The sequence below is a fragment of the Parasteatoda tepidariorum genome, chromosome 8 (genome assembly GCF_982258835.1).
Source record: "Parasteatoda tepidariorum strain Cologne lab strain chromosome 8, Ptep-v5.0, whole genome shotgun sequence".
NCBI classification, from domain to species: domain Eukaryota; kingdom Metazoa; phylum Arthropoda; class Arachnida; order Araneae; family Theridiidae; genus Parasteatoda; species Parasteatoda tepidariorum.
The window spans coordinates 70,792,316-70,809,579 of NC_141762.1; the positions used below are offsets into that span (position 1 = coordinate 70,792,316).

A 17,264-nucleotide genomic window follows, 5' to 3' on the forward strand; every position below is an offset into this window, starting at 1 on the left:
CAAACAATATAAAAGTGCTTCAATAAAAATTACCGAGCTTTTTGGTGTTCGTATAGAGCCAGAAATGCTGCAAATTTTACCATAAACTGGTAGTTTTGATCATACTTTTTTTCTTCCTCAGAGCGGTAATAATTTCTTATCGGCATTTTCAGAGAATACAGAAACTCTGACACAATTTTGGACCCAAAATTGTTTTTCAAACATCGAGGTAAAAGAAGAGGAAAAAGGAAACAGATGGGAAACTAACCGTAAACTGATTGAAAACATTGCTTGTTGAAATGGCAGCTGTGATGCTTTATTTCGATATGAGATGATTGATAAAAAAAAAACTAATATGGTAGCCATACATTTTATCCCGGCCAAATTGATACAATAAAATAAACATTAATAATGATTACAAAAATAACTGATCAGAAAAACTATTTTCTTAATAAACCTTACATATTTTTTTAATGATTTAAAATAGAAGCTTGGCTATAATCTGTTAACCTTCAACTCTAAAACATAAAAATTATTTACACATAAAAATAAATTTTGTAGCTTTTTAAATGTAATATTTCGTAACTAATTCACACGATAGATAATGTGTCATTATGTTATATTAAATAATAGTATTTATTTTACAATACTGAAGTTCTAGTGATAACTAGGAAGTTGTTAGCATAAGTTCGAAAACTTATTTCTTAACATTTCTGTAAAAATGTAAGTATATATTATGTAATTAACATTTAAGGGAAATTTAACATAAAATTTATCATGTAAATATAAGTAAATATGATAAAAGTAAGTAAATATAAACTTATAAAAAATAATTATAACTTATTTACCGCATGGTGTTAATTAAAAAGTAACTAAATAACGTCATCTTGAAATTTTGAAAAGCAAAAGTAATATAAGCAAAAGTAAAAGCGGCACGATGACTCAGTGGTTAAGGTAACGAACTGTCATTGTGAAGAACTGGGGTTTGGTTCCCAGTGGCGGCTTGAAGCCCCCCCCATCTTCAGAACAATGCGTACCAGCTTGTCTGGGAAGTAAAGGCGGTCTGGGAGCAGTGCCACAATCATGCAGTTGCTTTCGAAATTTTATAGCTTCAACGTCTATGACCCCCTGGCCCACAATGAGCTGTTGTGGGAATGCTTTACTTCTTTTATAAATAGAGGAACGACGTTTATATTTTAAAGCCTTTATTTTTAAATAATAATCAAAATCAAGAAAATAATATTAACTAATAAAATATTACGAAGAAATGATAAATAAATGTTACTGGTAAACATCGGAATGTCTTTCATAAATTTTGTGTTGATGATATAACCAATAATATTTGGTTCTTCTTCTTTGATTAATGATTATATCATGTGATTTTTATATCCAATGAGAATGCAAGGCAACTTAAAGCTATACTTATCTTTATGACTATGCATAGAGAAATGTGAATTTACATTATTAAGGCACATTTTAGCGCACAACTTTGAAAATTTCATATAATTTATAAGTCTAGTCGTCGGTCTCGGGAGAGAACTTTAGAATAGCATCCTAATTATTATTGTCGCCAGTGATGATTAATCTCTAGTAATAATTTATATTAATAGTATTGCGATAATGGGTAATTTAATATCGATGCCTTATATAGGTAACTAATGTTCCTTAATAGGTTTTATGGACCACTGAAATATGGAAGCATCTTAATAAGCTTTTTGAACCAATTGAATGGCAATAATAAAATAATGGTTAGTGCCTCATCAAATAAACGAAATATTTTAAACTCGCTCTTTTTCTAAGAATAGTTTTTCATAACTAAGAAAAATAAATATTATCTGCTCTTTTTTATACATAGTTAATGTTTTAGAAGAGAAAGTAAAAAATATTTTGAATGGTATGCAGTAATGAACCATTTATAATACTAAATTAGTACTAAGGCAAAGTATTAGTGGTAATTTAATCCACATTCCTTGCAAACTGTTTCTAGGATATCAAAGAATGTGTCTAGAAAATTAAAAAAACTCAAAAAACTTTTACTTTCTTTTTGCGAATTATATTTTACTATTCATTAGTGAGAAAAATTCTAAATTAAATACCTCGTCAGATATCAGTTTGGCTGATTCCTAATGACATTTTAGATGTTTTAGAAAATCTTTTTCTAATTATTGTTTGATCAGAAAACTCTTTTCATTCTGTTCTGCGATATCTTTTTCCTTCTGCTGTCAAATGGAAACAAGAACTTTATGTCGTTTGCTTAATTGGATTTTAGGAATACTTCTGTTTTGTTTTACTTTGGAAAGAATTTATATCATGCTTTAATTAAAGAAGAATTTTTATACAGGCTGCTCTGATTCGCTAAACTGATCGGTCGCTCTGATTGGTTAACAATTTTTGCTGTTTCTCAATCCTCATTTTTTTTTTTTTTTTTTAAAGCGAAAATTTTATTGGTGTCAGAAATACTTTCCGTTAATTAGTTTTTTTTTTATCCTGTTAAAGATTTATCAGAATGGAATTTTTTTGTATTAAGCAAAAATTACAAAAAAACATCATAAAATTTTTTTTTGAGAATTTTCTGTTTTGAATTGCATAAAGTAGCTAACTATATTTACATATGATCAAAAATGTATTTATCATATTTAAACATAATTCATGTAATTGAAAATGTTTTCCTAATTTAAGGTTCTAAAGAATTGGAAAGTAATAACCTTGTTTTAAAAGTAGTATATTTTTCATTGGAATTTTATATCATACACGGTAAATTTTAGGTTAACTGTACTAATAGAAGTAGATATTAGAGATGGTAGATATTAGGTATATGGTAGATATTAGCGATGTATATTAGAAGAATTATACTCAAAGTGGTCTAATGAAAAACAGAGGTTTCTGATTTTTTTAAAAAATGTTTTAATCACTTCTTTCTGTGGCTTATCATTTATTTCCCGTAACCATTCAAATATTCCTTTCCCTTTTTTATTTACTCTGAAAGTTAAATAATCTTTTTCCAATTTCTGTTAAAGTGACTTAAAAGAAAAAATGTCGCGGTAAAATTTTATCCAACATATCATACTTAATATGTAATTTATGTCGTTTGCAGTATTTCTTGCTTGGAAAGAAACGTAAGCTTCAAAAAGAAAAAAAAAAGTCAGTGAAATTTCACGGTTGATCTACATTGATCCAATCCATCGTTTGATTCAAAATGTATAAAAAAATATATCAATCATTTTAAAGGGAAATGGCAATGATATGTTTTCATTTTTTATTACAGGTTTTCAACAAATCGATGAGAGGACCTCTACAGCGTCGGTACTCGTCACCATAGTAACCAGATGTTTTGTTTAGAAATCTATCTTACTATCTCGATCATTTCTCCCTCACTCAGCTGGGAAAAAAGAAAGGCAAGCAGCAAAAAATATAGCAACGAATAATATCCAAGATTTCCAAACACGTCGCATCATTTTTATTTTTTTCCTTGTCCCAAGAACAGCGAATAATTTACTCCCTGGTGAAGGAAAGTAATGATTTCTAAGAAACATCTCATGTCCCATCCGTGGAAAACATACATGCAAGAACAAGAAACGCAGAAACCTAACCTGTGATAAATAAAAAGCAAAGTAAACATCTCAGTATAGCTCAAAAGAATGACAAAAAAAAATTCCCATTTATTCGCATGGCAGTTAAAACTTCTTTAAAAATACAATGAGGGGACTCGTATGATTCACCACAGCTTCTTTTACTGAGCTAATTTAGAGCGTATGGTGTAGTGGATATTATGAAGCGAGCAAGTTTAAATTGCTTAAAGCACAAACTAATCCATTCCTTATGACGAAAAGCAAAAGTACTTAATTAGGAAAGCTTTTATAAGTATTTAACGTTTTTCACTTTTGTATTACGTATTAATGTTTTGAATAAAAACATGGAGGTAAGCGACGGAGAGGAGGAAAGGGAATCTCCAACAGAGAAAACCGCGTTAGAAAGTCCTGTTGTTATTCCGCAGTATATGAAAAATGTTCCTGTTAAAAAGATACGGCATCCAGCAGAACGTAGTATTGTACCGACAGTTATTATATCCACTATATTTGTGGTTGGTGGCTTTGCCTTTGGATTGCCAGTGGTAGCAACTCTAACCGTAGCTGTAGTTGTGGTGGGTATGATTAGGATAGCAACAACCGTTTGCTGCGCAAGTCGATTGGGCTATGGCTTTGCTGGCTGTACTGGATTTATGTCTGCTACAGATGCATTTTGGTTGCATGATTCCCGCTTTAACTGCTACGTCGCACATTGCCTTTTTTTCGTAGAACGCGGACTGGATGTTCGAACTGCGCGAGAAATTCTACAAAGCAGAGTGATTGAGAAAACAACTGAAAATGGCGAAAGAGCCTTCGCTCGTTTCACTCAAAAAGTGGTCTCAGTATCAGCTGGTTACTGCTGGGTTGATGATAGTGAGTTCGATATCGAAAAGCATGTGTTTGAAGAGGCTCGTCGCATCAGAACTAGACATCAACTAAGAGACCTGATATCGTCTTTGATGAGCCATCCTCTAGCTCCGAATAGACCACTTTGGGAAGTCAGAATGGTGAAAAACTATGGCGATGCCCGGGACACTGTGTTAATAGTTCGTGTCCACCATGCCTTGAGCGATGGGGTAACTTTTATAAAATTATTAGGTAACTTCTTGGCAGATCATCCACAAATGTTGCGAATCAAACCTCGAATCGGTGGTACGACTTTTCCATTGAATGTATTTCGAGCTGCTGTTGTTGCTCCATTGACTCTTCTGACATGGCTTTTAACGCGTAGGGACTATAATCCAATATCTCATCGCCAACCTCTTTCTGGAAAAAGAACTATTGGATGGTCTTCGGGCATCCGTTTTGCTACGGTGGATCGTATTCGTCAGGTGACCCACTGCAGTGTTAACGATGTTCTTATGGCCGCTGCAAGAGGTGCGATAAGGGATTACTTTAAGAAGCATTGTGGATTGCACTCACCACCAGATGTCACTGTAAGTATATAAAGTAGTGTTCTCATAGTGTTTATTAATTTTTAGATGAACATTTTTACAGGTATTAGTTGCACTGGTGAATACCGCTTAAGAATAGTATGCATTTTCTTGGTACCTCTATCAAATTTCGTCCTATAAGTCGAATAATCCTTAAAATCAGCATTAGAAACATAAGTATAAAACTTCAAATTTCTTTAAGTAATACCTGAAAATCCATCCTAATACGAATAAATGTGATTTGAAAATTAAAATATTTTTTTCTTTGACTGATATTTATCTAGAGTTTGTAAAAAAATACCTTTAGTTTTTTTTGCAAAGCGTTACCGTTAGAATTGTCTCTCACATCTTTATTCTATTGTGTACACCAGATGCAGCTACTATTATCAAATATTGTTGCTTTTATACTGGTCCCACTCTAAACATTGACATAAATGTATTCAACCATTTTAAATAAAGTTTCAAATAAGTTTTATGATGAACATTGAAATGTACTAAACATAAACTGAATTTTACTGTAAGATATTTCAAGTTTTTTGTTTAGCCATTGCATGATTCATTAACAAGCAGTGTATCAAATAATCAAAACACACAAACAGAGTCAATACTTTATTCCAAAATGTGAACCATATCTGGTTAGCTCAAATTTCTTATGCACTGTATCAACTTCACATCACTTGCGTTAATAACACTTTACTGACCTCGAGGTTTAACGCACAAGCAGCATATAAATGTTCTTTTCCATTAGAAAATTTAATTTTTTTAATTAAAAAAAAAGAAAGAAATGGCATTTATATAAAAATGAAATTAATATTGAAGATGTGATTACTATGCATATTGAATGCAATATTTAGTAAAGATTTATATTTAAAAGAAGTTTTAAATACACGAATGAAAAAAAGTAATTCCATTTCTCATGACTTGAACGATTTCTGCGATTTGACATTTAGCATTTTAGTTGCATACAAAATATTTTGCTTTGGCTTGGATTTCTTTGTTCATTTAATTGATTTCTGGAATGTATTAAGTAGTTTCAAAAAAGGAAGAAATAAAATAACTATTTGGAAGAAATTATCTGGTGGTTTACAAAGTTAAAAACTTTAAGAGCAAATATTATAATATAAGTTTGTAAGTTTTGAGTTTTATCATTATTTTAGAAAATATTGAATCAAACTACACCACACCAAAAATTACAAAATAGGAAGAAAAAACTTAAAAGAACAGAAAGATAATAGTAAAATAATTTTAGTAAAATAAAGAGTAAATACTTTTTAAAAAAAATTATCATTGATGTTTTCATGTGTTTAATGCAAAAATGATAGAAATATTTTCTTAGTAAATCTTAAAATTAAGCTTTTTGAATATTAATTTTTTTTTTGTAATTTATAAGAATGACATATTTCCTGACTTCAAATAGGAAACAAATTATATTTTTCAAAATATCAAAACAATTTCTTCAAAAAAGCATTTATAGAAATTCCGTGAAGAAGCATAAAATTGATTTTCAAGAGTGGTGTTGGAACTAATCCCCAGGATTTTGATTGGTTATAAACCAGGTTCTTAAAATTGTACAAATGTTTCCTTAATTTTGAGGCAACCATTGATGATTTTAGTAATGGATCCTACACAGTAATGTTCCTCAAAAAGAAGCATGACCAGCAATCCTTAAAGAAGCATAAAATCGATTTTCAAAATTGGGGGTGCTGTAACTGATCCTCATGACTTAGATTGGTTATAAACCAGGTTCTTGAAATTGTGTAAATGTCTCATTAACTTTGAGGCAAGTATTTATGGTTTTAGGAATAGATCCTTCACAGTAATGTTGAGGCCGTCCAGGATGTGCTCGGGAGTAGCTGAGATGTTGCAGTTTTAAGCATGGTGGAGAAGTTTTCATTCCATTTTCTGATCTCATGCCCTTGATGTGACTAATTCTGAGTCTGTAAAGCATTGTCGAGATGCTTTGAAAGACCTCAAACTTCAAAAGTTCCCCAACAGATTTGATAGCATACCGTTGAGGAATAAGGGCTTGACGTTGGCTTCTTTTCTCTCTTAAAATGGAACAATGATAATTTTCATAGAGAGGTGCCATGTTTTCATTAGTTCCAGATAAGTCTTTGGCTTCGGATTTCGCCAAGGCATCAGCCCTTTTATTACCTGGTACTACAATGTGAGAAAAAATTCACTGAGAAACTAGATTTAATTCATCATAAAAAATATTATATGGTTTCATTTTAAGGAATGGAATGAATAAAATTGATGTATGAAACTTGAAACTTTTAAAGCATTGAAGACTGAAAGTATTAAAGGCATTTCCTGGGTAATGGAATGACAGTTTTTCTCATAAAAGAGATTTTTTAATGAGGAGAAAAGTGATTTTTTCCTCATAAATTTTTTTTTTAAAGTTTGGCCAGTGAGCATTACAATTATGAACACTAATTATATGAGTTGTTAATTTGAAGTTTTATTTAAATAAGTTATGAATATTTATTAATGTTTTACGAGATGCCATTTATAAAATAAATTTTTTATTTGTTTTAAATTATAAAACAATAAAGTTTCGGGTTAGTTTTTTTTAAATAATCTATGATATAATTAAAAAAAATTTCTTATTCTTTGCAACTTTGCACAGGAGAATTTGTAAGTTTAAGTATATTCTGCATGTACCAAAAAAGCGCTTTTTTTAATGCTTGGAAGTGTTAAAAATATTTTTCAGGTATAATTTTTTTCTTTAAATAATTTGAAGAAAGAAAAAAGAAATATAAAATAGTGAAATTGCTTTGCGACTTCTTCTACCATTTAGAGTACATTAAATTGTTTTTTTTAATAGTTATGCTATATTTAGCATGACAATGTTTTTTATTTGGTTTATAATTATTCTAATATGATCTATCCTGAGTTTATATTGTATAGTAAGAGTACTTTTCTCGCATTTAGACAGTATATGCAAAATGTCATACTTGGTTTAAAAATTAAATTACATCCTAATAAGGATAGAAAGTATTTAGAAATGTATATTTTAACAAAATAATTTTTTTTTATAAAATATTGTTTTTAAACTAAATTTTGTAATAATTAAAGCAATTAAAGTTTTCCATAAATCAATTGAAGTGTTTTGGGCAATATAATGATAAACAACGTTTTGAATTATTCAAGAAGTTGTGATAGAGTTGTTTTTGTAGTGTTTTGATAATGAAAAACTGTATGATTTATATACAAGCGTTATAAGATATTTCTGTGTATTATGATCTGTTGTAATCTGAAACTCTCTGAAACTTGTAAAATACCTATCAAGAAAGAATACTAAATAATAGTTTCATGAAAAAAATTATACCCCTGGAAAAAATATGCCTTATCACTTCATTTCAAAAAGTATTTTAATTTTGCAGTAATTTTTCTCTTAAGAACACTTAAGTTATTTTGTTAAATTATGCCCTAAACGTTGGAATTACAAATTCTGAATACTAGTTGATAAATACAACCTAGATTTGTTAAAAGTTTATCTTGTTAAAAGTTTTATTTTTTAAAATATTAATAATACTAAATGTTAATTAATTAACAACTCTAAGTGCTTACATTTTTTTTGGTTCAGTTCTTAAGTATTTAATTCTTTTTCATGATAATGTTGAAGGCAATACCCATTTGGCTCATTCCAAATGAAATCGATGAATCGTGATGTCATTGATTTTCATGAACTTCTTTGTAGAAAATGTCTTGATGAAAAAAGGCTAAAATAATTTTTTCAGAATTATTTGGACCAAAACAACGTTTAATGGGGAGCTTTGAAATTTTACTTGAATTTAGAAAATGGCGTAACAACAGATGGTGACTCGTATGTTCCAAATGTCTATAGTTTTTCTTTTTTTATTTATAAGCAATTTTCTTAAATTTGATGTCATTAGAACAAAGCACTAGTCAAGACTGTGTATTTAAGTTATTAAAATGATCAAATATTTACATAATTTTTAAAAAATTTATTAAAATGATTTTAAAGAATTTTTTGGGCCGAATTTCATAAATTTTAACTGGGAAGTAACAACTTTTATTACCTCTGTTTTTTTTTCTCATAATTTTGAATATCATACTTTCAACATGAACAAAATATCAAGATCAGCGAGTGGTTTTTGAGAGGGGATACAAAATTAGTTTTCAGCCAAAATAATTCGAGTGTTATGAATAAAATAATAAAAACCTGAGTTCGATTAAAAAGATTTTATTTGTTTTAGCTGAAAACCACTTTTTGTTTTTTACTGGCCAAATACAAAACTAACCTTTTGATTTTTTTTACATAGAAAACTACCTTACTTAACGTTATGAGAAAGAAGATTGAGTTCTAGAATTTTTGTTTTTGTGCTGCAAATAATTAGCTCAGAATTTATTTTAGCACCGAATATTTATTTTAGCACAGAAATAGTTCATGCTTTACTTTATATTTTGCACTTTATTCTATACCTTAAGCTTTACTTCATTTCTTACTCTACATTTTACTTGACGTTTTACGTTTTACTTTAATTTACATCATTTTACACTTTATTTTTTACTTCACCTTGCTTTACTTTTTTTTATCTTATTTTACATTTTACTACAGGTTTTTTTTTTTAAAAAAAATAGCGCTGCTATCCATGTTAATAAAATAACTAATAACGCGCACCATTTCAAAACTTACTTTAATTCTGCATTTTTTGAGCTCATAAAAATTTGTAAAAATTTGGAACAAAGCAGTAATTTTGATAATTAACTTTGAGGTGGATTGGCAATTTTTAAAAAGAGTTAAATAACTTTTTAAATGGTTAAGTTATTCGTCCGTTCTATAGTCCAGATAGTTCTCCTCAGCAAGATAATATACCTGTATATAGTTTACAATAATCGTTTTGCCTTAAGTTTAAGGCACTTAGACTATGGCTTTCTTATTTTCCTTGGCGACAGAGCTTTCAAAAACCAAGTTAAGGGTGAGAATCACGAGGCGAATAAAAGAACGACAATGCTGGAATTCTGGATACCCTATGCTTCAGCCTATCTCAACCCTAACGTGAGCTTCAAGTTAGAGGCATTGCAGAGAAAGCCAGTTATATACACCGAAGACCCATTACATTATGATCACTCTGCTAATAACATGTAGGACCACCTTTAGCCCTCAAAACTGCTAGCACCCGCCATGGCATTGATTCCACAATGTGCTGATAGGTAGTCTGAGGTATCTGGCACCAAGCGCTCACCAACTGGTCTGCAATTCCCTCACATTGCGAGGGGGTAGCGTGGCAGCACGAATTTGGTTTTCCAATTAGGACCACAAATGCTCTATTGGATTAAGGTCAGGTGAATTTGGGGGCCAAGACATGACTTGAAGGTCACTGAAATGTTCCTCGAACCAATCCAGGACGATTTGACCCTTATGACATGGTGCATTATCCTGTTGGTAAACACCATCCCCCGCAGGAAAAACTGTTGCCATAAATGGGTGAACCTGATCTACAACTTTGTTCAAGTAGCTAACAGACGTCAGGGATTGTTTTATGAGGATTATGGGTCCAAATGTGCCTCATGAAAACATTGTTCCTGGACGAGAAACCATGAAAACCTGGGCGAGCTCATTGATATAGATGGAGGGTGGTCATAATGTAATGGCTCTTTGGTGTATATACGCGATTAATTGGCAAACTTTGTCAAGTTTGCAAGTTAAATAGTTCTTTATTTTTTTATAAAAACTCAAATCTATAAAATAACTGGATATCTGAAATGATATCTGAAAGTATTCTTTTTTACCTAAATATGCAGTTTAATAAAACAGTCTGATAATAAAGCTCCCTTTACATAATCGCAGATAAAAACACTCTAAAAATAAACAATGATTATTTTTTTATTCAGAGTAAAAAGAAGCAGAATAATTAGAAAATTCCATCTCGCTGTAATTTTAAAGATCCTATCTGTCCTTGTTGACTTTAATTTCGATATGCATTTTCATCTCCCCAAAGACCTCGTGTTATTGCGAGCTTCTAACAATCCGTCCCACATACAATGGATTCCATTAGTTGGACGAACTGATCTATCCATTATTTATTCTGACAAGACAACTTTTGCTTTTCAATTTTGTTGTTCCATGGTTTTCTTGCGCCCAACAGAATTGTAAAGGATTAATGAGTTGTCGCCTATAAATGGAACTTTTCCTTCGAAAATGAGCTGCATCGTTTGCGAAACGGGGTGAAAGAAGGAAAAATCCTCATTTTCTTGCATCCAAACTAGATTCTAAGAATTGGCTTCTTTAGTAATTTAGAAAAGTTTGCTTGCTTTATTTTAAACAAATAGGCTTTCTGGAACGAGTAAAAATAATTGAGTCTAGCCTGAATGAGTTGGGATGCTTTCGAGAAACTATTTTCACGAATATAATTTTACAAAATTTAGTTTTGAATAGAAATAACTTGTTTTGTAAAAGTATTTTAAGTGGTTTTAATTGTAATACAAATGGGAATTGAAGCGAGCTTTTAATTGATAGTCAAAAATTTTGCTAACAGTAGTTAATAGCAATTAATAGTTATTTCGATTTAATAATAGAAATCCTAATAAGAGTTAAAATTTACAAACTTAAAAAGATCTATTATAATCAATCATTCCTTCGCTGTTGTGAATTGTGCAACGACACATTTTGAATCTTTTCTGATAAATCAGTTTATTAAACTCTTGATATCATTAACTTTCTCAACACTGTTGTAAGTTCAGGCTAAAAATTTTACTCTTCTGTCTCTCAGCTGTTGTTGGTTTACGTTGCACAGGATCTGCACAATGGGCTACTGGTAACGGTCTGGGAAATAACCTTCAGGATGATCCAAAGCCATGCCATCCCAATTTTGATCCACTACAGAAGGGGTGGCTCCCCTGCTTCGGTAGCTCGACAGCCTGCACGTGAAATTGAGAACTTCATGGTCGAACAGTTTAAGAAAGACCGATACCGTACACCTTCGTTCCCTTTGTAGGCTGATCAAGAATATCACCTACATGCACACTGACCGCAGCCAGTAATGCTTGACTTCGGTGTTCTTTTGGGAACCGTGTCTTAACGATCAGTTCAATGCGGGACCTTTCTCTCAGAGTGTGGGATCGTAAGTGTCGCTATTGAATTAAATAATATGGTATTTCCGTTCCTCTAATTATATTAAACAGTTTTAACTCACAATTCCTGGCCCTAGATGGCGCCACTGGAAAATAAGAACAATCGCACCCCTTCTGCCTGAACAGGCATATGTCAACAACAACAGTTTTAACTCACCCTTTATAAACTGAGTAGTTAAAATGCTGTATTTAAAGTTAACTTGCGTAATTTTTTAATGAGTCCTAACTTAATAGGTTATAGACTACCTAAAAGTCATTAGTTCTATTTATTAAAAAATATAAATGACTTAAATGAAATGATAATTTATGATTTCAGTGTTCCTATTTACATCTGGAATGTTTTTCATTTTCAAATTATCGATAAAATAAATCCTTCCTCGTAAATTATGAAAAGGAATAGAAGTGGGACTCATGCCCTTTCTCAAATTATTGATTTTAATTATCTGGGAAAACGAATTTTCTCGAGAATAAAATATGATGCTGTGACACAATACTATAAACACTAATTTTTACCTCCCTTTAGCATTATTATATCCATATGAGATATTCTAAGTTCAAGGAAGCGACATTTTAGATGTAAAAGATTTTGTTAAAGCGACTCATCTTCATAAGATTTCGACGGTATGATAAACGGCAATTTCGACAAACATTTTACGCTTATTTTCTTTTTTAAAAAATTCACTTAGATGGAAATACATTATTAGTAGATTATAATTTTCTGGTAATGCATTTAATTTTTTCTACATATTTCAACCATGCCATGTTCGAATAATATTCCCAACATATATTTTATTGATTTACGTTTTGAGTCATTCTATATCAAGCTCTATTTTTATTCTTTGCGGTGAGGTGTTTAAATTCTTACTTTTAACTTCTAGAATCTTTAACCAAGTAAAATTCTAAAAATATTTCATTTTAGTTTCTTCCTTACATAGCAAACAGCACGACGCCATTTGGCATGCTTCGAATTTTGGCAAGTTTCAAATAAAAAGTTAGCCGTTAAATTAATTAATATACATGTAAGTTTACTTACATAAATGTAGTTATATAATTAATATAGATGTAGTTATAGCTCTATTGATTTGTATTTTCATTAAAACTTGTTTTCCCTATTTTGACGGAACGAGAAAAAAAGGAACTCATTATGTTAAATAATATTTGGATTTAGCCTATTTACGCTCAGCAAGGATTTTTATTATTTTCAAATGAAGACAAATAATGTTTCTCGAGCCTTTCATGATATACTGGAGAAAAAAAGTAATGGTGTTGGCATATTCGAAAAATTTTAATAAGCCGAGTTCCAATAACATTATTGGCAGAAAGCAATTTTCAAAATTATTAATGTGTTTTCTTATTATGTTTTTTTTCCTACTTAAAATTAAATTTTTCAATGTTGCTTTTAAGTGAAAATGAAATCTAACCTTCTTTTTAAAATAATGTTACAAATCCATTTCGTAGGGGTAAGTGATAAATTTCCAACTATTATTGATGTGATGTTTAATGAAATGTGTTTTGCTATTACTGTGGTGATATTCAAAAAGTATAATTTAGCAACAGAACTTAATACACTATAGGTACCTTATGTACGTACTGTAGCAATAAGTTTTCAAGCCCCTCCCCCAAAAGTACCAGAAGATATTCAATTAGTTTTCTATACTGTTTTTTTTTGTATATTTCGCAATCGATTTAGCACTATATAATAATTATATCGTCATTTAAATTCTATCATTGCATTCTTTTGATTCAGTAAAATAATATTAGTTACAATAGTTATCAGAATTGAAACAAACGAAGACATATGGTAACTCAATATTCAGTTATTACTGAATTTTAGAATAATTACAAGTTTTCGGTACTTTTCGGTTTGATGGTCGCAAGCTGAAAAACGCCAAAAAATGTAGACCTGTACCAACTTTTTTAAAATTCTCTTTAACTTTATTAATTTTTTTAAACAAAAAAAATTAAGCAAAATTTTAAAAAATCTAATTAAATAAAAAAATTTATATAATAATTGAATTTCCTTGCCAGCTTACGGAAAAAAAGCACCAAATTTTCTAATATGTAAACTGCTTATAAACATAAAAATTTCAAACTGTACATCTTAAATATTTATCGCTTTTATCATTTCAAGATACTTAGTAGCAACTGTTCGTGGACGGTTATGTTTCTTTTCCCATCTCATTATGAAGTCATCACCTAAGACTGCATTCAACAGCTCAATTATACGCTTCGTCCCAACTTTATCCATTTTTGTGCGCGTAGCAACAGCTAGAGCCTCTTCCTTAAACACCTTTGAATCTTTAGCACTACCGGATCTTATCTCAGAGAGTGCTTGTATACACAATATCTTGAAAAAAATTAAATCAGAAACTGAATCCATAGTCAGGCGTCTAACCTTTTCGTACATCCACTTGAACACAATTTTACTCTCCATAAATTGAAATTCCAAATCTTCGACACTGCTGCCAGGTTTTATTTCAGTTTGTGTTGCACAACGCATTGTATTATTCTCATACTGTGCTAAGAGATACTCCATCCATTTATCCGCCGCTTTATGGAAGAGTGCCATAGCACCGTCTATGTCACTTAGTTCAAGAAGGGAAAGGCCAAGGCAAGCATAGGGTATAGCAATTCTAATATCGGGAGCACCATGCTCTGTCGCAGTGGCGTATACAAATTCAGCAAAAGCCCCCTTTGCTTCTAGCCAGTTCCCAGAAACCATGTAAACCAAGCCTTTCAATCTGTACAACTGAGACAGTATTATAGGATTGATAATGTTATGTTTTTGCGACGTCCAGCAAGCTACTGTCATGTAATCTTCGGCCGCTTTCAAATTTCCTAAACCTAAAAATACTTCAGACACTAAACACATTGGATAAATGACTTCAACGCCATCTGGTGACCATATATCTTTAGCCATGTTCCATGATATTAAAGCTGATGGATAAGCAAAGCTGGGGTTTTTTTCTAGGACCCATTTTCTTGCTGTTGACTTGGCTAACTTACAAATGTCCTTCTTTTTCTGGAGAAGATTATTTTTCTCTTCGTTTCTGTCAGTCTCTGAAAATGGTACTGGTTTTTCACTTTTTATTTCTTTCATCATTGTGCATACAGAAGGATGAAAGGCTTTCAAATCGATTAGCTTGTGTTCTTGACTGCAGTAAAACGTGACACGACATTCCTCACATTTAGTAGTTGATTTGTTACCGCATAGGTCGCAAAGAGGCACGAAACTACCTTTCGGAATAGCAAGCTCTTGAATTCTAGCGGACATTTCAACTGGAAGATCACCTTTAAGTAATGTTATATCAAATCAAAAACGCAGAGTGGTTTGATACTATCGCTTGTATTTTTAACAATAACAAGCCAATTGCTTTATTTTTCTACACAGTTAAGTTTTTTTCCGAAGCAGTTTTGTTAGCATATGAAAAGAAAATGATGTTCTTTTGATTTAGTTTTTACATAGAGAAGAAGAAATTTTAATGTTTTTTCAAACCGATTTATTAATACTTAAATAAAAACGATAAACATCATTTTGAACTTGCTATTTCAATGGTTTAAGAAGTTAGCTTATAGCTCAAATGCAATCTATATGATATAAACTTAGTGATGAATACAATAAGCCAAAATTTCTACCCATAAAGTTGAGATTCGCGATCGCAACGAACTATAGGGGGCGTTGTTGTATGAGACGCATACCTGCGATTTCTATATGAACCGTCATTCAGTTACTCTGGAGACGTCGTTAATGTAGCGTGTAGCATTGCAACGTTCCTTCTTTAATATGGCTTATTAAATTTAAAAAAGAAAAATGCTTGATCTTCTTTCTTGTACAACCGAAAACAAAATGGTATCTCTTTTTATTAGAGAAGGAACATCCAAAACACATCGGAAAAATATTTGTACATTAACAGAAAAAAATATGTATATTCTTATAAGAGTTAAAACCTAATGCCCGAGAAATAGTATTACTAAATTTAATGATATAACATGAAAGGCCCATTTAAACTTTACATTCTATAGTTTTAAGAATCATATTAGTTCAAAAATTAAAATGAACAAAAAGTATACATAAGCCTCATAATTTTATGAAATTTAATTTTGTAAACAACGTTTTTTGACAACAATTTTTATTAAAAAATTTCAAGTTTCAATAAAAATCATTATTTAGAAACTAAGAAACGTAAAATAAAGAATGTTGACGAAACAAAAACAAAAAAAAAAAAAAAACAATTCTTTTTTGTCGCCATTTTTAGTGCTACGAATATTCGTCTTTGGGATTTGCCAAAAACAAAACAAGATGCAATTTTATTTTTTCAGGAGGGAAATATTTTACCGAAAAAAACGAAAATGTACCAATTCCCACAACATAAAACTTTATCTTGGTAAACGTACGTTTTGGAAATGTTATTTCATTTGGAATCTTATTCATCAGAGTTCATATGGCGATATGATTGTTTTGAATCTATGCTAAACTCTATATCGGCTCATTTTCCACCGAAATCCGATTAACTATTTTGATTTTAAATAAAGTGTTTTATTTTATGAATTGTCGCAAAAATTTTAAGTGTAGATTGGCGGCACTTAAAAACCGCCAAATCTGTAGCGGCGGTGGCGTTAATACGTAGTACCGAATTTTTATTCCATACTTTTCTGAATCATATTATTTCAAACATTGGAATATACAAGAAGTATACATAAACACATAATGTTATACCATTTAATTTTTCAAAAGTATTTTGAGAACAATTTTTATCAAAAAATTATAAACTAAAAAACGGAAAATAAAGAATTCTTAGGATTAAAACGATTTTAAGAATTCTTAACATTGAAATAAAAACTTTCATATTGTTTCTTTTTTTATTATTCTTATAGTTCTTAATCAGACGTAAAAAACCATTCTGTAGAGAACCATCATCAAATGAAAAAAAATATATTTACAAGCAAATTTTTTATTGTAAAAATCATTGCACTTACCTGATTTATGATTCCCGGAGAATTCCAAAATGATAAGTTCCTTGTTTGAAAACTGTATTCTCAAATAATAGATACATAGTTTATACCTTCATTACTTTTAGATAACATACTACACAGCAAAATTTTATAATTGATAAGAATTTGAATATGTAGCTAAAAACAGAATAGCTGAATTCTAGTTGAACTTATTCTTTCAAAATTAAAAAAA

General features: G+C 30.5%; 1 protein-coding gene across 1 annotated transcript in view; it reads left to right on the top strand.

Moving 5' to 3' along the window:
* The window catches only part of LOC147806289 (uncharacterized), a 50,594-nt gene that overhangs the window by 6,479 nt on the left and 26,851 nt on the right, over positions 1-17,264 (top strand). The window contains exon 2 of the mRNA XM_087169107.1: positions 3,245-4,981. Within this exon, the coding sequence (XP_087025233.1) occupies positions 3,893-4,981 (1,089 nt within the window). The 5' untranslated portion in view covers positions 3,245-3,892. The remainder of the gene's footprint in view (positions 1-3,244; positions 4,982-17,264) is intronic.